The 23,990-nt window shown below is 52.1% G+C and overlaps 10 protein-coding genes and 1 non-coding gene across 11 annotated transcripts; 5 read left to right on the top strand and 6 right to left on the bottom strand.

Annotated features, from left to right (window-relative positions):
* Positions 1–772: 772 nt before the first annotated feature.
* On the bottom strand, positions 773–5,056 carry UHO2_03571 (uncharacterized protein; the record flags this gene model as incomplete). The annotated part of the gene is made up of 1 exon (XM_041554177.1): positions 773–5,056. The coding sequence occupies one exon, from the start codon at positions 5,054–5,056 to the stop codon at positions 773–775; it is 4,284 nt and encodes a 1,427-aa protein (XP_041410111.1).
* A 1,849-nt stretch (positions 5,057–6,905) lies between these two features.
* On the top strand, positions 6,906–9,872 carry UHO2_03570 (uncharacterized protein; the record flags this gene model as incomplete). Its single annotated transcript, XM_041554176.1, has 1 exon — positions 6,906–9,872. One exon carries the CDS (start codon positions 6,906–6,908, stop codon positions 9,870–9,872), a length of 2,967 nt encoding a protein of 988 aa, XP_041410110.1.
* A 156-nt stretch (positions 9,873–10,028) lies between these two features.
* Positions 10,029–11,227, bottom strand: UHO2_03569 (uncharacterized protein; the record flags this gene model as incomplete). Its single annotated transcript, XM_041554175.1, has 2 exons — positions 10,029–11,052; positions 11,154–11,227. The coding sequence occupies 2 exons, from the start codon at positions 11,225–11,227 to the stop codon at positions 10,029–10,031; spliced, it is 1,098 nt and encodes a 365-aa protein (XP_041410109.1).
* A 1,129-nt stretch (positions 11,228–12,356) lies between these two features.
* Positions 12,357–12,956, top strand: UHO2_03568 (uncharacterized protein; the record flags this gene model as incomplete). Its single annotated transcript, XM_041554174.1, has 1 exon — positions 12,357–12,956. The coding sequence occupies one exon, from the start codon at positions 12,357–12,359 to the stop codon at positions 12,954–12,956; it is 600 nt and encodes a 199-aa protein (XP_041410108.1).
* A 284-nt stretch (positions 12,957–13,240) lies between these two features.
* tRNA-Thr(AGT) lies at positions 13,241–13,312 on the bottom strand. Its single transcript has one exon. It is a non-coding gene; the product is annotated as a tRNA-Thr (tRNA).
* A 271-nt stretch (positions 13,313–13,583) lies between these two features.
* UHO2_03567 (related to YJU3 ### monoglyceride lipase) lies at positions 13,584–14,689 on the top strand (the record flags this gene model as incomplete). The annotated part of the gene is made up of 2 exons (XM_041554173.1): positions 13,584–14,575; positions 14,668–14,689. 2 exons carry the CDS (start codon positions 13,584–13,586, stop codon positions 14,687–14,689), a joined length of 1,014 nt encoding a protein of 337 aa, XP_041410107.1.
* A 159-nt stretch (positions 14,690–14,848) lies between these two features.
* Positions 14,849–16,174, bottom strand: UHO2_03566 (uncharacterized protein; the record flags this gene model as incomplete). Its single annotated transcript, XM_041554172.1, has 1 exon — positions 14,849–16,174. One exon carries the CDS (start codon positions 16,172–16,174, stop codon positions 14,849–14,851), a length of 1,326 nt encoding a protein of 441 aa, XP_041410106.1.
* A 772-nt stretch (positions 16,175–16,946) lies between these two features.
* Positions 16,947–19,076, top strand: UHO2_03565 (uncharacterized protein; the record flags this gene model as incomplete). Its single annotated transcript, XM_041554171.1, has 1 exon — positions 16,947–19,076. The coding sequence occupies one exon, from the start codon at positions 16,947–16,949 to the stop codon at positions 19,074–19,076; it is 2,130 nt and encodes a 709-aa protein (XP_041410105.1).
* Positions 19,077–19,296: 220 nt separating this feature from the next.
* Positions 19,297–20,241, bottom strand: UHO2_03564 (uncharacterized protein; the record flags this gene model as incomplete). Its single annotated transcript, XM_041554170.1, has 1 exon — positions 19,297–20,241. The coding sequence occupies one exon, from the start codon at positions 20,239–20,241 to the stop codon at positions 19,297–19,299; it is 945 nt and encodes a 314-aa protein (XP_041410104.1).
* Positions 20,242–20,543: 302 nt separating this feature from the next.
* Positions 20,544–21,857, bottom strand: UHO2_03563 (uncharacterized protein; the record flags this gene model as incomplete). The annotated part of the gene is made up of 2 exons (XM_041554169.1): positions 20,544–20,814; positions 20,932–21,857. The coding sequence occupies 2 exons, from the start codon at positions 21,855–21,857 to the stop codon at positions 20,544–20,546; spliced, it is 1,197 nt and encodes a 398-aa protein (XP_041410103.1).
* A 548-nt stretch (positions 21,858–22,405) lies between these two features.
* Positions 22,406–23,779, top strand: UHO2_03562 (uncharacterized protein; the record flags this gene model as incomplete). Its single annotated transcript, XM_041554168.1, has 1 exon — positions 22,406–23,779. One exon carries the CDS (start codon positions 22,406–22,408, stop codon positions 23,777–23,779), a length of 1,374 nt encoding a protein of 457 aa, XP_041410102.1.
* Between the last annotated feature and the right edge of the window lie 211 nt (positions 23,780–23,990).

Genomic DNA, 23,990 nt, shown 5'->3' with positions numbered 1-23,990 from the left:
CTTGCGACTATAGAGAGAGAGACCGAAAGAGACCGACGAAGGTGGTGCGAAAAGGAGATGGTTCGATGAAAGTCGGAAGGTGACAAACGTGTCGGACGGCCTCAGAGACAGAAAGACGGCCTCAGAAACAGAAAGACGTCCTGTCCGTGTCGCCAGATCAAAATCAATCATGTATCAGCTGTGTGTAAATCTGCACAGCCAAACCTGAGTTGTTCTCGCACCAACAAGCGCTTCTCTTCCAAAGTGCTCTTCACTCTTTCCGGCTCAAAAGCCAATTAGCTGTGCTTTTGGTCACCTCCAAGCTTTCACACATTGTCGTTCTATCTTGCTGTTTCCGTAGTGCTGTCGATCAGACCTGTGGATGTGTGCCCAACGACCAACCAAGCTTGAAGAACAGTCTTGCCTGACACTAACTTATCTATGTGGGCGAAAGACGCCGTGAAATCGAAATTCTTGTCCCACTGCGTTTGAGGCACTCAGATAGCCGAGCGATCGGGATCTGGCGATGAGAACCCGATTTCTAGCTATTGGCCCGAACTGTCACTATGCGTGCAGATCCACGCAGGTCTCCGCTTTTGAGCGGACATCTTCGACTCAACTCCGCGATTGGCACTCGACTTGTTGAGCATGCTCGTTCTTCTCACTCCCCTCAATCAATGTTGCTCGACTCAAAAGAAATCAACTTCAAAAGCTCAGACGAAAAGTTGTTCCAGCGAAAAGAAAGTGTCCTTTCTCGTCATCCCTACAACCAACGATAACAACTTTTGAACGCTCACGCAGGGGCTCTCCACAACCTAAATCCGTGAATCGTCGATCTGACAACCTCATCACCCGGATCCTCTGGGAACATAGGCTCCTTGAACCATTCTCCTAACTTTTCAGACTTCCACCCTTTGACCTCTGCCAAGTCGAAGAATTGCATGTCTTTGTATGCAAGGTGAGGACGATGGTGGGTGAAGAAGACGAGGACGCATGGTGTGGTCATTTGACCTTCCATCTCGTCCATTGTCGCATCTGCAATGCATGCTTCGCAGGTCTCGAGTAATGCAGGGTGAGCTTGATGGTTGAATACAAGATCCGAGAGAAGGATCAAGTCGAACTTGCCCGGGTTGCCTTGCTCGTCGGTGAGCTTAGAGAGCAGAGAGGAGGGGTCACGACCCCAGATGTAGCCCTCGACCAAGGTCTTGCCTGAACCTCGCATTGGTGAGGACTCGTCTTGGCAGTTGAGGGTTACATTCTTTCTAAGGTTGTCGATGAGGTCTTTGTCTGGGTAGTCGGTTGCAACGATGTGCGACGCTGAGGCCCAGTTGCAAACGATGCTTGGCAAGCCAGCAGCTGCACCGAGCTCGAGAACACGCTTGCCCTTAGTTAAGGTGAGTGCGTGAGCGCAGAGGAAGTCGGAAAGGATAAAACTTGCATTCCATGCGAGATGGCCCCACAGCGGGTGGTTGCCGACAAGGTTGAGTGTCACCTTGGACGAGGTGCCGGGGAACTCATAATGAGTAACGGTAGGAGGTGGTGTCTTCGGTCGGAAGTCCTCTGGCTCCTCAAACATGTTGAGGACGCCGTCGCTGTCCTGGCCATCACCTTCACCAGCCTGAGCGCCAGTCTCTTGCTCGAGCTCGTCGAGCTTCTTCGACAAGTCGACGTCTTCCGAGTTGTGGTCGCTTGGAACGTCAGGCAGCGCTGCGTTGCGGCGATCATCTGACGCCCTGCTTTCACTAGTGTCTTCACCGTTTCGCTCTTCTGCAGCTCCTTTCGAGCCCGAGGCGGCGGGTGACACGGCAACTCCAGCGATAGCTGCGGCCGCACCAGCACCGGCAACAGCCAAAGCTCCATTTGCAGCCTTGATACCATTTGCTTCCGGCAGCGGAGACGAGGTTGCGTGTCCACCCGCCTCAGTCGAGCTACCTTCGGCGGCGTTGTGAGCGGAAGAGACGAGCGAGTCACGCTGAGCACGTGCAGGGCTCTTGGGTGTCAACATGGGAGCTGCTGCTGCCCGGGGTGAGAGGTAGTTCGGTCGCGAGCAAGTCGCGTCGTTCGAGGATGAAGCCGCTCGCTGACGCAGTGGCAATGAACCGGAGCGGTCGGCGTTTATGGTCTCGACATCTTCCGAGGCACGTCCGTTGACGTCCAGAGCGTATCCATGACCGACGCTCGAGGCAACTGCATTGTGATGACTGATGCTTGGGGCAGCGCCGTGGGCGTGACTGCCAATCGAGGAAGAGGATAGTCGACAACCACGTTCAAAGGCGGCAGATCGACGTCCCTCTAGCTGTGTCAAGGTGGACTCGAGCTGCTGCTGGATCTTTGCGATCTGGTCTGTCACTGCGGTGGTTTGCTTTTGAATCTCGTTGTTCATCTGCTCGTCTGGAAAGTGGTTGTGCTGCGATGCGTTGGCAGCACCGCTAGCGCCGTTGGTATGAGCATCCTCAGACGGCGCTACGGAATCCTTCTTGAGTTGGCTGTTGGTGCGGGGTTGGCCCATGGATATGCGTTGCTCCGCAAGAGCTCGCGACTTCATGATGTGCATTTCGGTGTTGTGGCTCATGTCGCTCGCAGCTGGCGAGAAGGCTCCATCGCCTCGACCGAAGTTCTGCGTCATGGTTTGCAGGTTGTTTAGCGAGTCCGTACCGAACTCGTTGGCACCCGAGCTGGTAAGAGCGTTGCGAATCTCGTCCATCATGGCTTCACGTTCCGATTCGAGGTTCTCCATGGCAGTGCGCATACGGAGGAGCTCGCCCTGAGCCTTTTCACGTGCGGTCTCGGTTTCGCGAAGCTGGATCTGTGCCTGAACGTATTCCATGTCACGCTGCTGGAGTGTAGAGCTGAGCCTCCTAGATTCCCTGCGCTCCTTGTCGAGTTTGGAACGAAGCTCACCGGCCTCGCGTGTGAGTCGGTCGACGAGCTGCTGGATCTTGTCGAACTGCTGTCGCCACATCTCACCTTCGCTCATGAGGAAAGCAAGACGCTTGTTGAGCCTGCCGATCTTGTTCTCGAGACCATCACGGGCGTCGACGAAAGTGCTGGCCCTCTTACGGAGGGCGAGAACAGCAGCAAGCTCGGTCTCAGAGGCCACAGCCTGCTTCTCGGTTGGCATGCAAAGAACTTTCTTGAGGAAGCTTGGCTTGGTGCCTTCATGCAAGACCTGGTCGAAAGCGCTGACGAGCGCGCCCTGGTCCCACCACTGTGGACTCTCGAGGCGTTCGTAAGGGGCATCACGTGAGCAAGATTCGAGCTTGCTGAGAGGACGAAAGCGACCACTTGGGAAGGCCTCGACGTACTCGCGTGGGATGATGTAGTCTGCGGACGAGAAGCCAAGGGCGGCGATGAGTTTTCTCCGCTTCCTGTCACGTGCAGCTCCCTTGCTGGGAGCTTTGATAGGTGGTCGTGGGCAGTTGACAAAGTTGATGTCAAGATCGACAACGCAGACTTGCTTTGCGGGCTTGATGATGCTACGCAACTCTGTGTTGATAGCAATGAGCCAAGATCCAGGATCTTCGAGGTAAATACGAACGTCTCTTGCGTGGCAGTTTTGATGCGCAACACCTTTCCATCCGCAGAGCTCGACAAGGTACTTGATGGTTTCGACGGCCATGCCCATCAAAGCAGGATGACGGGACATGAAGAGAACACGACCTGCGGGTGCAAGTGCAATCTCGCAGATGGTAAGAACGTTGTCAATGGAAAGCGTCTTGAAGAGAGGCCACATGGAGAAGTCGATTCCAAGCAAGCCACGACCCCAGTCGAGAGCACCGGGGAAAGTGCAGATGAAGGAGAGATCCTCGTCGGGAGACTGCAGCTTGAAGGTTTCGCCAATGCGGGGCGCTGGGTGACGAAGGATGGCAGCCATGAGCTTGTTGTGCATCTCGATGTTGCGGCTGTACTTGAACCAAGCGACCTTGTTCCAGTCTCCAAGGAGGTTGTAGATGGGGTATCGGGAGACGATGCAGATGGCGTAGGGCATGAAGAAGGCGTTGTTGTCGGGAAGAAGTGAGTGTCCCAAGGCACTTGTGCCTTCAAACTCTTCCTCGATATCTTCGCCCTCGTTACTGACGTTTTTGTTGGAAGCAGAACGACGGTTGGCACGCGTCTTGGCAAGTCGGCTAAGCTCTTTGCGAATCGCCTTGGCACGCTTCTCGTCGGCGGCACTCCAAACGGTCAGAACGGAGCCGTAGAATGTAGCCACGCCGGGGGTATCTTCACCTGCACCTCCAGCACCTGCAGGAAGACGAGAGGAGACGCCTTCGAGACCAAAGCCTTCGCCGACAGCTGAGAAGGAGCGAGTATTGTGAACATTGGCAGCGCTGACCGAGAAGGGCTGGCTAGCCTTGCGAGCATCGGTAGATGGGCGGGCTGCTCCGCCTGATGCAGACGACTTGACGGTTGGAACGCTGAAGGAGAAGGTGTGCGAAGTGGAGCTGGGAGGGAAGTTGATGGGGCCAGAAGAGATTTCGATCTCGCGGGTGAAGGAGAGCTTGAGGGCTTTTGAGAGGACACGTGCAGTCTCTGCTCGTTCGATGCCGCCGCGACCATCGGCCATCTCGATAAACTTGGGATTAGAACCGCCTTTCTTGTCAGACCCCCACGTCAAACGCTTAGCCTCCTTCTTATCCGAGAGGCTGCCAGGCGAAAGAGGAGACTTTAAGCTTTCTTCGGCAGGGCTGAGAGGTGGGCAGATGGAGCAGCCGAGCACCTCGGGACGCCAGAAACGACCTACAGCGCTTTCGATGTGATGGACGCCATTGGTGCAGTCTTGTTCGGCTAACGTCCAGACGGCAGGATCTTTGGGTAGACCGAAGACGGCATAGAGTTGTGCGATATTGTTGCCGTCCGTTGTCTTGGCCACAGAGGCTGAAGAGAGATTGGAGGTGCGAACATTGCTAGATCTTGGGCCTGGATTGCTGGCGTATTGGCGATGGGCACTCTTCGGTGTTCGAGCACCTGATCTAGCATCGATGCTCTTGAGTGAGAGGTTGGAGAGAGAGAACTTGCCTGTCAAGACAGCGCCACGGCTAGTAGACCGACTTGGACCCGCGTTGCCGCCGCTCGGCATGATTGCAGATAGTAGCTACGAGACAAGTTTATTCAGAAACGAGTAAAACGGCTCGTCGTCTTCAGGGTAATGCTCGTAAACTGGCTCGTCGTCTTCAGGGTATTGCTCGTAAACTGATGCAGGGGCTTGTCATCCACCTCAGGAGGCAGGACACTGCGGGTTCCCGATACGTTTGCTCAGTATCGGATCGGAACCAGAAGTGGAAGCGTTAGAAAGGTGGAGGGCCACCAGCAGGGATCTCGCAAAGGCAAGAAGAGTTGGTGGTCAAGAGGATAGAGGCCTTGCGGAAACCGTCCGTCGCTCAGTTTTTCAAGTCGCGGCCGAACGCGAGCAGAAGCTTGTGCGTTGTTGTTGTTGTTGTTGTGATGGAGTGCCAACGTGGAGTCAAATGATGAAGGAACGAGCGAGTCAATGACGATCGATAGAGAGAGAGAGAGAGAAGGAGAGATGGTGGTTTGGCTTTGGCTTGCCGAACGGGTTTAGATGGCATCGACCCTGTCCAAAATTATTGCACGGGCCACTGAGTGTTTGGCCACGCACGCCCTTGAGGGTATCAAACCTTTTTTTTTTTTTTTTTTTTTTTTCATTTTTAAAAACACGCGTTTTTCGAAGGGCGCATTTTTGGAGGAAATTCGAACACCCGCCGATGATAAGAGACGTAACTTAACAGAAAGCATATCTTATTTGTCCTGCTCTTGTCGCTATCACCCATTGCTTGCTTGTATCTTGCTTTCCTCTTCACACAATGCACTCAATGTAACGTTTCATATGATGGTGACAAGGGTTGTATTTGACAGCAGGAAGGAGAGAGTACCTGTCAGTTTGGATCATTCACCTTTCTCGGCTCTTGCGTGCTTGCAGTGGATGTGCAGTGCAGGACAGTTTGTTCAGGTCGCCGCTCATTCGTTGTGTTCGCTATCGGAGCTCTTCTGAAGCCGAAGAGATCAAGGTACATTGGCAATGAAACGAAATGGCTTCTACTGTAGACGCAAGAGAATGGATGAAATCGATGCAGAGAAGCACTTTCACCCATTGACATGATCCATCCATATTATGTTAGATTCTTTAGTCCCCACACCTTAGTGGGATAATCTGGAGACAAAAGAAATTTGCCGCAGGTGGCCGAAGGACGATGGCGGACCCTACCATCCATACATACTGTGACAGCGTTGGTGGAAGGAAGGATGACCATCGGGTCTTGGCTTTAGGTGAGGTATCGACCTTATACAGAGGCTGGCTACGCTTCATCTAAACCTGTCTAGCTCGTGGCAAGCAGTCAATCATTATGGCTTATCTCGCCCTCTCCCACTGTGCTCACACCCATGCCACGTATCAGCCGACACCCGCTGTCGCCATGTGATGAGCTCTGTTCGCCCTGTATCGGACTCTGCATGCAGTGCTTTGGGGTGGTTACAAGTGACCATCTGCGTAAGGAGCTTAGTTGCTGCCCGAGTTGACCCCGATTCGAATAATGTTAGAGCAAGCATTCTGACATCTGCTCTTTCAAATATGTTTACATCAGCATTAGCAAGCAAAGTATTCCCTCTGCCAAAAAGTGGGCGGAAAATTTTGGGAATTGCAGAGTCTAAGGAAACTCAGCCTGTCAATCTTCCAAACCTTTCTTCCTCCTCCTTGTCCTCCTCCTCGTCCTCCTCCTACCATCCCACACCTTGGACCACTCTCTTTCCGCTTCCGCCCCCTAACTCAACACTTCGTGGTCACCAACTCATGATACTATAAAGCAGACTTAGACACTCAGCTCACCTCGCGCTAGCACTAGCCAGACCGACCTTGATATATATTCCCTTTTTCCGCTGCGCCTCCGCGGTCCGACACCCTTCCGTCAACCATGCTAACCTCGCCGCCGAAGAGCGCAAAAGGTTCGGCTGCAGGTAAGACCGAAACACACGACACAAATGTCATCGATGCATCCCTTCCGCATCTCAACAAGGCGCAGCAGCTAGCAGAGCTCATCGCCTCTGAGCCTGAACGACTGGCCAACGGCGATGCTTCTGTCTCCGCCCTCTCAGTAGACGCACTCAAACAGCTCTTCGATTACTCTGTTCAATCTGAAAAACATGCTGTTCCCTCTATCTGCTCCTTCATCGAGACTGTCACACCCAAAGCAGAGCTGCTCGAGCAAAGAGCTTCACGCTCAGCCGGCAAGCGCAAGCGTGGGCAGGCTACCGCTGCTCCTCCACCTCTCTTTGAAGGCACACCACTAGATGAGCTCGTTATTGACCACATGGACTCGCGCCAGCTTTGGGAGCAGATTGACCTCAAAGCCGCAAAGATGTCCAACATCGTCGAACGCTACTTTGCGCAAGGTCTCATTCGAGAAGAAGAGGAGGAGGACAAAGAGGAAGAGGAAGAAGCTAGCAACCGAGCTGTTCCATCACGTACACGAGCGCGCAGAGATGACGATGATGACGATGAGGAACAGGATGATCAAGACGAGTCAGACGACTATGACAACGATGAGGACATGGACCCTGAAGAGGAAAAGGCCCGTCTAAGCCAGCTCAGCGATGCCGAGCTCCGCGCTTTCGGAATCGACCCCGCCTACCGCGATCAGCTCCTCGCCGACCTTGATCAGGAGTTCAATGATGAAGACGAGTCCGACGAAGAAGGCTCTCCGTACGCAGGTGCATCCGACATCAGCGACGCTGATCCCACCCAAGTCTTCTACGAGCCTCTCAAAACAGAGGCCGAGCAGCTCCGGCGCAAGGAAGAGCAGGAGTCCGGCATGCTTCCACGTCTACGCTCACAAGTCGACGAGGATGACGACAGCGAGGATGACGAAGAGGTCGATGAGGATGGCGACTCCGACGTAGAGGATGATGATGAAGAATCCGAGGATGCAGGTAGTCGCCCAAAGGCACGCAAGAACAGCGCCGGCATTCCGGAATCCTTGCTCGAAGATCTCGACCGACCTGGCAAGTCGGTACAGCGCCGCACCAAGCGTCATCCAACGCTCGATGATGACTTCTTCTCCATAGACGAGCTTAATCGACAACTCGACGAACAGGATGCCGAAGAGCAAGCGGATCCTGCCGACAATGACGATAATGACAACGATGACCTCACAGATCAGGTCGACCTCTATAAGCCACTTCCTGGCGGTGATGGTCTCGGCGATGACGAAGAGGAAGAAGATTCGGAAGAGGGTTCGAGAATGGTGGATGCTGCTGATGCTCATTATGCAGACTTCTTCTTGCCTCCAACAAAGGCTGCCAAGTTCAACAAGAAGTTCGGAAAGCGCAAAGCTTCTGCCAGGTTCGCCAAAGAAGACGCTGCTGGCGACAACGACGATGAGGAAGAATCTGATGAAGAGGAGGAAGAGGCATCGCCAAGCAAGAAGCACGTCCGCGTTTACGAGGAGCCGGATCGAAAGCGCAGCATTCGATTCAACGACACTATCGAGTACCGTCGCATAAAGCCACGCAAGAAGTCATTAGACGACTACACGCCAGATGTACTCCGAATGCTCGGCGCATCCCAGGATGATGTCGATGCTGCACATGAGTATAACGAAGACATGGACGAGGATGTCGGAGAAAGCAGTGATGATGAGCAAGATGATGACGATATGGAGATGGATGAGGTCGAGTCTGAGACTTCTTCTGTCGGACGTCAGGAAAGCGACGATGAAGGAGAAAGCAAATATTTGGACGAGGAAGAAAAAGAAGCTCAAAGTCGAGACGAGGAAGCCGACAAAGATGACGAAGAGGAAGAAGATGCGGAAGATGATGATGACGTCAACACAGCCCGTCGCGTTGCTGGCGACCTGTTCGCCGATAGTGACGACGAGGCCGACTCAAAGGACAAGCTTTCTACCCATGAAAAGCGAGTTGCTGCCCTGAAGCAAGAGATTGCTCGACTTGAAGACGAGAATGTCGGCAAGAAGGACTGGACTCTGATGGGTGAGAGCAGCACCCGCGCCCGTCCACAAGACAGTCTTCTCGAGCAAGATCTCGAGTTTGAGCGTGCAGCCAAGGTAACACCGCAAGTGACCGAGGAGATGACCGAATCCATCGAGGATCTCATCAAGCGTCGTATCCTCGAACGCAACTTCGACGACGTCATCCGTCGTCGAGAGATGGAAGCTCTTCCGTTGCTCCCCTCTCGCTTGCTAGAACTCTCGGACAGCAAGAGCGCCAAGAGTCTCGCCGAGCTCTACGAAGAAGAGTACCAAAACGCACGCGGTGCTGACGGCGAAGACGGTGCACCCGTCGCCGAAGCCGATGCCAAGTTGCAAAAAGAGCACGAAGAGATCTCAAAACTGTACGACGATATCTTCAACAAGCTCGATGCTCTCTCCAACGCCCACTTCACACCCAAAGCACCCAAAGCCACTATCCAGACGCTCACCAATGCGCCATCTGTTTCGATCGAAACCGCCCTTCCAGCGACCGCATCATCGAGCACGATGCTGGCACCAGAAGAGGTGTACGAGCGCTCTCGTCACTCTACCGCTATGGAAGGTGCCAAATCCGAGATGACACCCGAAGAGAAGCAACGATTGCACAACAAGCTTCGCCAGGAAAAGCGACAGCGCAACGAAAAGATTCAGGATACACGCAAGGCTCTCGAAATGTCAGGCCTCGTACGTGCCAAGAAAGTCAATGAGAAGGAAGAAAAGCAGCAAGCACTCAAGAAGTTGGTGGGAAACCGTGGTGTTTCGGTTATTGGAAAGGATCCGAATGCTGCTGGGGCGGGAACGGGAAAGAACAGCAAGAACAAGGGCAAAGGTGGTGCGGCAAATGGCATCAACGGTTCGGCAAAACCTACTTCGGGAAACCAGTTCAAGTTGTAGTCATCGCCATGGTGGATGCGCTTGCTTTGTCTTTCGTTTGTTCGCATTGAACACTATCACATCCGCATTCCTATCATTTGCAATTCATCAGTCATTTCAGCATAGACATGCGACACGCTTGATCAGAGTCTTGCAGTTGCTTACATTTCATCATCTTCATGATGCAGCATCGAGCGGCTTCCGAGCCCAGAAAAAGTAATTACACTCTTGAGTAGCAGGCAAGCTGGTGTTTGAAGCAGCCAAAGTCCAAGTTGCCTTCCATGGCAAATAAGCTGTTCCTCTAACCTCGAAATGCAGTCTTTGCGGGAGCTCCGTTCCAGGTCCGTACCACTTGAGATCATTCTGGAAAAAGTCCACGAGCTCCTTTGGGTTGATGTACTGATGATGCGTATGAGTACCTGGCGTGACCAATCTGAGTACCTCCTCGGCCATGAAGATGGTCAAGAACCAAGACAAGGGTGTGCGTGCAATGGTAGACATGAACAAGTGTCCTCCCGGCTTGACAAGCTTATCGAGCGAACGAAGGAAGTCAGCTGGACCGTTCACATGTTCGAGCACCTCCATCGCGCAGACGACGTCGAAAGTTTGTCCTTGGGCCACAAGATCCTCTGCGGTCGTATGGAGATATGTAAGCGACTGCCGTCCAAGTGGGTGCGGACGGGAGAGAAGCGGATCACGAGCAGCATGGGTTGTGGCAATGCCGATGTTGCTGTGACTTGCATCTACCCCTGTTGTTCGGGCACCTAATCTAGCTAGGGATTCGGAAAGAAGTCCACCGCCACATCCAATATCAGCAACGTCGAGACCAGAGAGGAATTGGGTCTTGCCGATGTTTTCCAGCGGTGCTCTCGCTGCGTTTGGAGTTGCGGAAGAGGTGGTGGTTGTGTGGCCACGACGCTCTTCAACTTGGCGTTTGGCAAGTTCGTACCCCCACACTTCGTCAAGCTTTTCGCGAAGGAACTGGATTCGGGCAGGGTTCATAGCATGGAGTAGACCGAACTCGCCATGCTCATCCCACCATTTCGAAGAAAGTCGACTGAAGTGTTCGATCTCGGATGCGTGGACGGAGGACGTGGTGGTTCGTTCATTACTGGCCTTGCTGGAGTCCGTCAAGGCTGAGGACGAATCGAGAGGCAGCTTTGATGTTGAAGCGAATGACCGTACCGCCGTTGTTGAAGGTCTGATGTAAGGGACGGGTTGTTCGAAGAGAAGTTCAAAGTCTCAGCACATCATTTATCCTAAAAGCAAGAGGAGCAGGGGGTGGTCATGGAAGCGACTCACTGGCAGACCGAAGAAGTGCCAACAAATCGGCGCAGTGCTCTTGCAGTAGACCTTGCGCCCGAAGTGGAAAACATGATGTTGACAAAAAGAGAAGGGATATTGCAGCGAAAGAAGGTATAGTGGAAGTAAGTACAAAGGAGAAAAAGATACAAGATACGAAACGAAAGGGGGGATAAAAGACAAGCTAGAGCTACTGCATTGCGATCAAAGCAAGAGGGAAAGAAGAGCAAAGTCAGCTTGATCGTTCTGTGCAATGTGTTGGACTTCTGTGAGAAGTAGCTTGTATCAGAGTAAGGGAGGATAATAGCGTAAAGGCCTCCACTGCTATCGGGTTTGTCGGCAATGAATTTGCTTTATTACGACTGGTGCCAGGCAGAATCCAATCATCATTCGAAGCCTGAAGAGGAAGGAGAAGTGTTGAGGGTGAGACTTACGTTTTCAAGGTGCTGGTAGTAAGAAAGAAGAAAGTGTGCGAGGCGATGCGATGCGATGCGATGGTATCAAGGCCTTGCGCCTGACCATCAATTCTTCTCAAAACGCGCGCTTGGTTTTGTTGAACTGTGAAGAAGTTTTGTCCCGATAACTGACGATCGGGGAGAGTCTGAGTACGATGGCCACTGCTGCTTTAGGACAGAAACATAAATACTCAATTGACTAAGGAAAGAATGTGGTCGGAGCCTCGAGCTCCGCGCTTGATATATATACAAACTATCGGCACATGCCAGAAGTGGTAGTATCCCCCTTAATGACCAAGTATGACAAAGAGCGGGACATAGTTGTACCCGATCCCTCACTTGTATCGGCTTCACTTGTATCGGCTTCACCTGATCTCCGATCAGATCGGCTTTGCCCGATTACTTATCGTATCCGCTTACGTCAACTCGAATCATCATATTGGATCGTTTCCTTCAGCAGGTTTGTGTGTGCTCAGCGCTGCGCGGAAACGGGAAAAAGAAATAAATAAAAGGCTGCGGCTGCAAAAGTCTTCTTCTCGCACGAGTCGAGTCGCACAGCAACCTCTAACTCATGCCTACCGTTGCTTGGACCCTTTCGACCTTGCTGAGGAAACCTTGAACACATGCTTGTTCCACATGGAGCCGCTCCACACCTAGCGACATTAAGACGAACGGCTGGAAGATCCTGATCCAACGACTCGAGCCCCAGCTGCTTGATGGAAGTCAAGTTTGCGATCCGTCGCTCTCCATGGCCTCACTGTTGAGCAGCTGTTTGGGCCGTAGCAAGGACACCTCCTCTCCATTCCATAACGGGCACGTACCACCAACAGGGCATCGACCAATCGACGAGGTCAATTCAGCCAAATGTATCTTCTGCAGCGTCACCTCTGACCGCTTCAATATCGTACTCGAAGATGACAAGTACATCTGTTTCCGTGACCGTTCCCCCGCAGCTCAGGTGCACCTTCTCGTCATACCTCGCACACACATGGCCAATGTTCAAAGCCTCACACAGCGAGACAGCGTCCTCGTTGGCGAAATGAAGGTGTTAGGCAATAAAGCACTTGACATTGTCGCTCAACAGGCACACGACACTAGCTCAAGCAAAATCGCTGTTGCGGAAGAGCAGCCAAGGTTCGGCTTTCACATTCCACCATTCCGCAGTGTAGACCATCTTCATTTGCATTGCCTTCAGTTACCGTTTAGGAGCACGCTGAAGGCGCTGAAATATCGAGTAGCGAAACCGTCAAGCGCCGACTACTGGAAGGGATGGAGCTGGTTCGCTGAATGGAGCCAAACTTGCGCTTTGCTAGATGCTGGGCGCAAGGTCGAGGTCAAGAGCTGCTAGACCTGTTACCGCTCGTCGTTATTTTGATCCTATCTAGATACCCGCATTGCAATCATAGATCACAGTCCTATCGAACAGGCCGTCCACTCGACCATGATTCTCGTATGCCAGAAGAGCACTAACGTCAGGCATCGTCAATAATCCGGATGGAAACAAACAAGTTGGAATCAAAAGAAAAGCCATCAAAAAGTATACGTTCAATAGAAAGCTACATGTGCCAAAAGGCAAAAAAGCCAAAAAAAAAGCCAAAATGAACAAAAAAAAAAAAAAAAAAAAAAAGGGACTGCCTCCTAGCCGACTCGAACGACTGACCTCTTCATTACTAGTGAAGTGCTCTACCGCTGAGCTAAGAAGGCGAATTCTGATAAAATAGTTTTGTAATTTTGGATAGGTAACATGATTCTCTGTTTGAACCTAACTGGCGCATAAATTCAAGTAACCATGTGGGCGTCACACAAAAAGGAGCGTGAAATTGGACGCTTGAGCCTCGTGGGCTGCTGTCCCTTGGAAGTGCACGCACGCTCACACGCCTGTGTTGCTCCTACTTTGGCAGGTGCATCCAACCTAACCCTTGTCCTTCGTCAACACCTTCATCCTCACCACCACCTTCACCCAACTCTGCTCACCATGCCAGGAACAAAAGCTACGATCCCACCCGAGATCGACATCCCCAACGCAGGCAAGTCCGAGCAGTTCTGGATCGAAAGCGACTACTCGGACAAGACTCGCTTCTGGGCTAAACGCTTCTACCCCACCGACTCAGCCGCCGGCGAAGAGGAGATTCAACCTAAAGCCACCACCATCTTTATTCATGGCTTTGTAGAATACGTCGATCGATATCGCAACATCTTCAAGCTATGGCCTAGTAAAGGTCACGAGATGGTCGGCTTTGATCAACGTGGGTGGGGTAACACTTGGAGCAACTCGGCTGACCCCTCCAAGAACTACGGTAACACCACATGGCCACAGCAGTTTCAGGATCTCGAGTTTGTCATTCGTCACACCCGTGAACGATTGGATAAGCGATGGGGCGTGAACAAAGTGCCTATCTTCTTGTTGGGACATAGTATGGGCGGAGGTATCGTGACAGCTTTCCACACTCGCAGCGATGAGTGGATCCAACAGCACGGTGGTAATGGTCCCTCACAAGAGGCGAAGGAGATGGTTGCTGGCGTAGTGGCTTGTGCTCCTTGGCTGACGTTGACAAACCCTCCGCCCTGGTTTGTCGTCTGGGGCGCTACAAAGGTGCTTTCGCTCATCCCTGAAATGCACTGGAGTGTGGATTTGCTCGGTAAGAACATCTCTAGAGATCCCCTTGTCGCACACAATTTCGAGAACGACCCACTGTCAGACAAGAAAGTCTACCTCAAGGCAATCCAGGGACCGCTCAAGGGTGGTATGGACATTGTAGAGAAGGCATATAAACACTGGCCCGAGTCGAAACCTCTGCTCGTTATTCACGGTACCGCTGATCTTATTACAAGTCACAAGGGTTCGGAAATGCTTGTCGAGCGCGTCAATGCCAAGGATAAGACGCTGAAGCTGTTTGATGGATACTACCATGATCTGCTGAATGAGCCAGGTCAGGACAAGGTCGTCGTTGGCGAATACGTGATCAAGTAAGTTCGCTTTGACTCTTCCACTCAAAACACACTTCTCCTGACGACCGCTGACCACTCTTACCTGTCTCTTTTCTTCTTGGTTTCAACAGCTGGCTCAACAGCCACTTGTGAGTTGGGATCACTGGCCTCCCTTAATTGAAGCTTCAAAAGAGTCTTGCCTTCATACACAGTTTCTTGCGTCGATATCCCCGGTGTTCTAGTATGCATCTTGCAATGCAGCATCGTTTTTGGGTTAATAAATGCAGATTTTGTTCCTGCAAGGCGACTGATTTACACAGGAACGATGACTTTGAGAAGCTGCCTCTCCCACGGCCGCAAGCCCTCTTCATCACGGGGTGATTGATAACATGCATCCCTCTTCTCGCGCTGCATATCGGCAATGGCATCCGCGAACACTTTCCATTCGATGCAGTTGCCGCGAACCACATCGCCGACATTGCCTGCTTCGCTTTCTTCCGTGCTGGAAGCAGAGCGGGTATCGATAGACCATTCGCCTTGACGTGTTCGTGTAAGTGTTTGTACGTGTGCTGCTGAGCCGGCAGCAATGGCTAGATCGTGTACAATGGAACGGACGTAAGTGCCTGAAGAAACGGTCATTTCGAGCACGAATGCTGGTGGACCTGCTGCTCCCTCTGTTGCCTTGTCCTCTGTCTGTGTTGATGAAGAGTCTTTACTGGTTGGGAGTCGCTTCCATGTTATCGGCTGTGCTTCTTCTTGCTGCTGACCATCATCTTCCTTGACTGTGTCTGTTTGGCCTTCCTTCCTTCCGGCGATATCAAGGACTCTGCCAACTAGCGCCTTGTGCTCTTCCGGAACTTCACGTTCAGGTTCTTTGAATGGGTGCTTTCCGGGTTCGAGCCAGTCGACCAACCGCAACTCGTGAATGGTCACTTTTCTCGGCTCGATCGGTCTCGGCAGAGGCAAATTTTCTCTCGCATACTCGAACAACCTCTTTCCATCGATCCTCACTGCCGAGTACAGTGGTGGTATCTGCGATACTACCCCCGTGAATCTCGGCAGAAGGTCGGCAATGCTCTGTGGCGTAACATGGTCATACGACTTGCGTGTCAAGATGGGATCACAAGAGTCGTACGAAGTGGTAGCAGAGCCAAGTAAACCCGTGCTGCGGTACTCTTTGGTACAGTCGAGATACTTTTGCAGCTGCTTTGTGCCGTTACCTACACCCACGATTAGTACGCCATCTGCGAGAGGGTCAAGGGTGCCACCTTGACCTAGCTTGGGTGCACCAGCGATGCCACCAGCCCACTTGCCTTTGCCTTTGCCGAACTTGCCTCGCTTTCGGCTGTTGTCCTTGGGTCGCTTGCCGTCGGCGTCTGCAAAGAGGGGAGAGGTTGCGAAGAGAGGTTTGAGGTCGTCAAGTAATGACATTGAGGTGGGACCGCTGGGCTTATTGATGGCAAAGATGCCCGAGAGGGGTCGTACCAATGTCGAGGCAGTTACGGAAGTGACAGCAGTGCGAATGGGTCCGATGGCGGAGGAAGCAAGAGCTGCAGGAGAGATCATCTTGTCCGCTGATGGCTGGGTAGCAGCTGTGTCGATGCTGTTGTTCGTTGACCTTTCTTCCGACGCTTGCATGCTTTCAAACCGTCGAGCAAAGGGCTTCTTGGTACGAATGTCCAGCGAGGACGAGAAGGTGTCAAAAAGGTCGAGAAAAGGTCGACATTTGATTGCTCAAGATAACGATCCAGCAGGCCTAATCGGGAATCGGACAGATTCAAGCTAAATCGGGAATAGGATAGATCTGATTGAATCGAGAAGTGGACAGAGCCGATTCGGAGAGAAAGGATGGATGCTATTGGGTCCCGCTCGTTGTCCTACTCTATCATTGGGGGTGATACTGCCACATATGGGATGAAGCAACACTTGTATATATGTCAGGCAGAGAGCTCGAGGCTCTCGCCATCTTCTCCTCTTAGTCAATTTAGTATATGTTTCTGCCTTAAAAGAGTAGAGACATCGTACTTAGACTATCCCCGATCGACAGTATCGGGACCCAAACGCCGTCAAACTTCGAGATTGATTTCTTCTTGAATTCTGGCGGCAAAGAAATCGGCGATTGGATTTAATCTAACACTTCTCCACGCTGTCACTTTGGTCACTTTTACGAAGAAAACGTTGGAGAAAGAAAAATAAAAATGGAGAGTACTCACTGAACCCATCTTCTTGCCACCAACATCAAGACCTCGCAGGTGTTGCTCGCCTCATCAGCCACCACACAGCGCAGCAAACATGGAGTCCTGACTCAACCAGCACCTCACCGCATCGCAGCTCATCTTTCCTTCGCTGCATCACAGCAGATGGCAGACGGTGACGTACATCGCTTCGAATCAGGTTCTCACTCAGCACAATGTCGTCCACCGCCCACTCACCTCAAAAGATCAAGCTCTGCGAGCATGTGTTGCTCCAGCACTTTGGTCCCATCGCCGCACGAGTTGGGGCGCTTTTGCTCAAAAGAGGTCGACTCAATATCCGCGAGATCCAGCGTTTCCTCAATCAAGCACCTACGCGCACCAACCGTGGCCCCACCGACCCTTTCAGCAATGCCAGCACAACACATAGCAAACCCACTCTGGTATCAGCGCCAATCGCAGGTGCCAGCTCCAGCCACAATACCGGCGATCCCAATGCTCCCGTCCCCGTTCCAAAACTTCTGGTAGAGCAGACCGTTATGACTCTCATCCAACATGGTTGTGCTTGGCACAGCTCTACAGATCCCGAATTGGCCGATCCAAACGAAGAGTTTTTCGAGATCAACGTCAACCAAGTGCTGTTGCGCTTGCGATTCGGTAAATACATCGGCATTGCTGAGCAGGAGCTAGGCGACACTGCAGCTAGGATTGTCAAGCTCGTCTTGCAGCACGGAAAGCTTCAGGCTAGCGACATTATCGACCGTACCGCTTCGGACATGGACACGCAGCGCAAGGCATCGCTCGCTGCTGCCCAGGCTCATCTGAACGGTGACCCACCAAACCGTACCGCCAACGGCTCGAACAAACGCAAAGCAGGCGCCACAGATCCACTTGCAGAATTGCAGGCGCAGGTCGCACGCCACTTGACCATCATGCTTTATCGCACCTATTTGCGGCCGAGTTCAGTCCACCAGCATGTTTCGCCTCGAGATAAGGAGATCAAGTATGAAGCCAAGAAGCGGCGTGAACTGCGTGGTATTCCTACACCAAAGGATCTGCAGCGTATTCGCGAGGACGTTCGAGTTCAGATTGCAGAGGAGAGGGATGCAGATTGGGACGTCTCGGCAACTACCGTGACACTCGGAGCTGATGGATTGACTGCCGACCACCGAGAAACACGGCTTGGCTTGATCCGTAAGAAGCAGAGCGCTATTGCTGTAGCCAACGCAGCCAGCAAGAGCAAGCGGTCCAAGTCCAGCAGCAGCAGCAAGGACAAGAAGGGCAAAGACAACAAGAACGGCGTCAACGGCATACACTTGGCGGAAGGCTTCGACCCTGCAGATGACTTTGAGATCGACCCTACAATCTGGCTTCGAATCCACTACGATCGCTTTGACGTCCACCTTCGGGACGGAATCATGATCGATGCAGTACGGGAAAAGTACAATAACACGGCCGCAGAAGTCTTCCGCCAGCTCATCTACGCAGGTGACGCATCAACAAAGAAGTCGGTACGTGACATTCGTAGCGCACCCATCTCCATCACCGCTCTCTCTCACAAGCTCCCCTCGGATCTTTCGCTGCAAAAAGGTTTCGACCGACGCTCGTTCGGTAAAGACAAAAGCTCTCTCCCCAGTCGTCAAGAGTTCCTTGCAGAATACTGTGCCATCTTCTCCAACTGCGAAGACGTTTCTGGAAAGTCAAAAACCTCGCGCTTGATGGCCCCGGCCTCGGATAGCAGCACCAAAACAGCTGGTGGGTCCAAAGTTGCCTCTTCACTCACGATCGAATTCAGCAACGTCGCCGAACGAATGCGTCGAGATCTCCTCCGCAACGTCATCGAAGAAAAATTTGGCACTGCAGCAATCCGCATCATGAACATCCTCCGTGAAAAGGGAAAACTGGAAGAGAAACACATCTCGAAACTTGCACTCGTATCCATTTCCGAGACTAGAGATCTTTGTTCTCGTCTCTTCCACGCTTCCTTGTTGGGATTGCAAGAAGTTCCGAAGACCAAGGATAGGGATCCGGCAAAGACGTTTTTCTTGTGGTTTGTAGATGAAGCAAAGTGCAGAGCTTGGCTGTTGGATCATCTTTATCAGTCTTTAGCGAGGTTGGGTCAGAGGAGGAATGAAGAGATGAGGAGACAGCTGACGCTGTTGAGGAAGGTGGAAAGAAGTGATGTCAAGCTGGACACGGTTGGATTGTTGACAGAATGGGAAAGGCAGACTTGGGATAGATTGCAGAGAGTGTTGCAGATGTTGACGGTGGCGGAAATGAGAACGGAGATGGACGTTTTTGTGATGAGAGATCTTGCTGCTGGGACTTTTGTTAGTGATGAGCAGTAGCACCTCCAACGATGAAAAACAATCGTAAATCTCATCCATGATGGATTTGATTCTCGGTCTGAGCCTTTGTCTGTGATTTGGTGTTCGAACAATGGAGCTGCGCAATGAGAGATTCTCTGAAAGCGTATATAGTTGCATCGACCTCAACCCCAGAACACTTGAGTGGAGAGTATCAAACTCTTCCAAAGGGGGAATACAAGCTATTGACTGCTTTAGAGCATCATCTTCTTCCTCGATCCGCATCTTGATTTTTCTCCCCCCCTCGCCTTTCTCTAGTTTCATCCCTCAACCGACCCAGATCGGCCATTTGCCTTTGCCTCTCCCCTTCATGTTTGGAAAACCTATAGAAAGCAGCACCATAATGCCTCTTCTCGAAATCAGCATCGAAATGCACGCCTTCCTTTTCTCTCTCCCTTTTCTTCTCCTCCCTATGCCTCCTATGCACACCGGGGTCATAAACAGGGAAGCTCGTCGCCGGGCCATAAATTGCAATATCCCCTTCCTCCTCTTCCTCCTCTTTATCGCCACCGTACTCGGCAGGTAAGAGATCTCTTGGCACTTCACTCAGCCTTGACTTTCTCGTCCTGCCAAACTCATCCACATACTCTATCTCTGGATCTTCTTCCTCCCTGCATCCCGCCAGCGTCTGTGAATTTGGCGGTGATGGTGACCGATAGTGCTGGGGTTGGGGATCAGCCAGCTTCCGATCCCAATCGATACTTGCCTCTTTGAGCGCTTCTGTGGATATTCCTGCATATTTGCCAGCTGAAAGCTGATCGTATATCCTTGCCTTACGCTCCAGATTTGCCTTTATCCCATCTAGTTGTGTTGACCAAGGTACATCTTCTGTTTTCCCTTCCTTTTCCTTGCTTTTGGAATTCTTCCGGTCGCTGCGCTGCTTTTCATGAACAGTATCGTAGTATCGGGGCCTACGAGATGCAGAGGATGTATCTTTGAGCTGGGAGGAAGAGGAGGCTTTCTTCGATCGCTTCTCCCGGTCGAAGGCGAGAGCTTTACGTTTTGTTGAGGAAGAAGTGGGATTGGGGGAGGAGGTGGAGGAAGCTTTAGTCCTTTCAAGATCCGCTTTTAGCTCCAGAAAGGATGCTGATACCGAGCTCCAAGGGCTTGCTCTTGCTTTGCCTGAGCTCATGACTGCTGTATCCATAGGCTTCCAAATGCCGAGTTGCCTGTGAGGATGATGCTGAAAGCATGGTTCCAAGATTCACGTCGAACACAAGCTTGATAAAATTCAGGGTCCAACTCCACTCTCGGATCTCGGATTTTAGCCGCTTCACACTTTTCTCTTCCTCACACACACCCGCTTGATATACACACCCGCTTGATATACACACCCGCTTGATATACACACACACTTGATACACACACACTTGATACACACACACTTGATACACACACTTGCTGCTCCGGTCTGATGCAAAAAGGTATCATTTATCATTCAGCTGTAAGCTATGCCCCTCCAAGAGAAGCATCATTCAAGGCGACACAGACTGCAGCTCTGTGATGCCCATTATACTGCCTCACCGTTTCTCCTGACGCCAACTCCCACAACCGTGCAACATGATCGGAAGAAGCAGTGACGAGATAAGCCGAATCGGCACTGAAAGCTGCATCCCACACCCAACGCTGATGGCCGACGAGGGTTTTCTCGAGGGCAAACTCGTATCGTGATGTAGACCAGATTTTGACTGTGGCGTCTGCTGAGCATGTTGCCAGGTGTCTAGATCAACAACCGAAACCAGAAGGGGGGGAAGGGGCACGTCAGTAAAGAGACCTAACGATCCAAAGAGGAAAAGAGAGAGAGAGAGAGGTGTGCGGGAGGGGAAGCAGAACTTACCTGACATCCGGCGACAGCAGTACTCTGGTCAAGTACTTTTCGTGCGCTTGGAACGTAGTTACAGGTTGCAACTCGGTAAAATCACCACCTGCAACCGCAGGCGAAGGAGTCTGACCCTGCTGAGTCTCATAGGTTCCATTGATAAACCTCCAAACATACACCTTTCCTGTATTATTGCCCGCCACTAAACAACTGCCATCGGCAGCAACGGTAACGGAGCGGATGGGCACACCTTCTTCCGGCACCAACTCATGACTGCATCCGTTCTGACCCAAATCCCACACTTTCACACTTCCATTCTGATCACAGCTTACCAACTCGCCCTGATTGGGATGAACAACAACATCGTTGACCGGCCCTCTATGATCGTATATCCTCGTAGCTCTCGAAGTTCTCAAGTCCCAAATCTTCAACAAGCCATCTTCACCACCGGATACCAACCACTGCATATCGCAATGCCATGCGATCGCTGTTACATTCCCTTGATGTCCTTCCAAAGTTGCGATGGGTTGTGCGGGAGCGCCGACGTTGTTTCCTCCCGCACCACCGGCTCCCGCGTTGGCAGCGGCGATGGCTGAAGGGGATGCTAGTGAACAATCGTATAATCGGATGTGAGTGTTTGCTGCAGCTGCGAGGAAGCGTTTATCAGGAGAGATAGATAGACGATTGACTTGGGAGTCTGGATGTTGGATCGTGCGGGAACATATGCCGGACCATGCTTCCCAGAATCGAATCGTGTGGTCGTAGCCTGCGGTGACGAGAAGGACGGAAAGTGCGTCTTGTTGGGTTGATTGTTGTGCGGAGGCAGAGGCTTGTGCGGAGGCAGAGGCTTGTGCGGAGGCGTGCTGGGAGTGGACTTGGGCGGCAGAGGCGGGTGGGGAACGAGCTTGGGTCGGCATTCGTGCTGGTGCTCTGCGTGCTGCCATGATGGGCGAGTGGAGTTACTACTTTTGCAGTAGTAGTTGGCTAGCCGCTTTGTGATCAGCAGGGAAAGAGACGATAAGGAGCGGCGAGGCAATGTAAGCCGCACACCTGGAGATCGTCGGCACCAGTCACGGTCGAAGCGGTGCTTCCAGAAGGGTAAGGATGTGGCAAGGAGTTAGGATGTTGTAAAGTATAATGCCGCCTATGCGCCTTGTTAGCTTGAGTGGGGCATAGGTGGAGTTGAAACTGTATCGTGCGGTAAGTGACAGCATCACGTGACGAGAGAGAGCCTTGCTCTGCCTGGCAAGAATGGCAAAGGCTCTTTTTTTTTTTTTTTCTTTTTTTTTTTTTTTTTTTTTTTTTTTCTTTTTTTCTGGTCAGGTCAGCGGCGTAATTTTTTCAGAAGAATTGGCGTTCAAGTGGCAGACGACCCAAGTCCATTTGGTTAAACACCAAAAGACATCGCTACTCACCCATCCACATCCACCTACTCAACTCGCTCCCGCCTGCATCGACATATCTTCCTCTGGCATTTGCATCCACTCGCGCAATGTCGGCAAACAGGCCCTTGTCAAGGGCTTTACGTCCGCTGACTCAGTGCAATATCTCAAGAACTAATGTGGCACGACGTCAACTCGGACCATCGCATACCCGCTCAGCATCTACCGCAGTAGCCGAATCCTCTTCATCTTCATCCTCCTCGACCGACTCGTCTACGAGCTACGTCCACGATCCAACCCCCAATGTCCACCTTCCTCGTCTCGCTCGCACCGAACCCGAACTTTACGCCGCAGTCCGACCACCACCCATCGCAGCCTTTGCCGCTCTCACCGCCCGTCTCGGCTTGATCCCAATCTCCGTCGACGCTGCCACGCGAGAACGTCGCATTCGACTCGTACACCAAGCATGCACCCACCCCTCCTTCCAAGCTTTGGTCGACAAAGTCAATGCTTCCGCCAATCTGCAGCTTGAATCCTCAGCAACTGTTTCTGGGCTCGCAAAGAAAGAAGGCGCCTCTCCACTAGACTCTGCGCAGTTTTTGAGCTTGTCGCCGAAAGGAGGGGTAGAGCACCATGCAGCGTTAGCAACCGTCGGAAATTCATTGTTAGGAATGCTAGCAACCGAATTTCTGCATCTACGATACCCCAACTTGCCAACCCGAGTGTTGAAAGCGGCAGTATCGGCCTATGTAGGTCCTCAAACACTTGCCGATGTCGGTGCGGAACTTGGTCTTGCTGGACAAGGGATTTTGAGGTGGAATAAAGAAGCTCGTATCCCCACCCAGAGCAATCTTAACCAGAAGAGAGGTGGAAGAGGTGCTACTCCTCGTTCCCTCTTCCCCTCCTTTTTCTCCTCGGGCTCGGGCTCGGGCTCGGGCTCGGGCTTGAACTCGATGCGAACCCTCCTCTCCCGTGACGTAGCAGCAGACTCGATGCGAGCCCTGACAGCCGTCATTTTTCAAGAACAAGGTCTTTCCTCCGCCCGTTCCTTCGTCACATCCCATTTCCTCAATCGCTCCCTCAACCTCTCCTCCCTTCTCAAATTTAACGATCCCAAACACGCCCTTGTTTCCACCTGCGCTAAATACGGCAAACAAGCGCCTCAATCCCGGATGATTGCCGAATCAGGCCGTCTTAGCATCAGTCCTATTTTCGTCGTAGGAGTGTGGAGCGGTGCGACAAAGATCGGCGAGGGTAGTGGAAGTAGTATTCGAATGGCAGAGTTTCGAGCGGCGGAAGATGCATTGAGGAGGTTGTATTTAGCAGAGACGCCCTTGGGTGATTTTGATTTGCCAAGTGCTACGTTGGATAGCGAGTTTACAGGCATGGCAGGGGAGAAGGTCGTCGAAAGAGGGAGGGTCTTTAGCGCTCAACCAATTGGTGAGACTGAAGTGTTGGCCGTTGCGGGTAAGAGTCGGCAGTAGACCTATTGAATCATTAAGCCTGTATAACTCAAAACCTAAAAGCATCCACAGCTGCGTCCACACTTGTTGTCATTGCAATTTGTACCCCTCATCCACACTGGCTTCTCAACTTTTGGCCTGATCGACTGTCATTGGTGTGAGATGATGCCTCACTTTCATCCTCTTGGTGTGATTCTTGCATTCAACTTTGTTTGATTGCAATCCGAACTTG

Source organism: Ustilago hordei, assembly GCF_900519145.1.
Source record: "Ustilago hordei strain Uho2 genome assembly, contig: UHO2_contig_06, whole genome shotgun sequence".
NCBI lineage: Eukaryota > Fungi > Basidiomycota > Ustilaginomycetes > Ustilaginales > Ustilaginaceae > Ustilago > Ustilago hordei.
The sequence above is the reverse complement of the archived record's forward strand: the minus strand, read 5'-3'. Positions and strand labels throughout refer to the sequence as shown.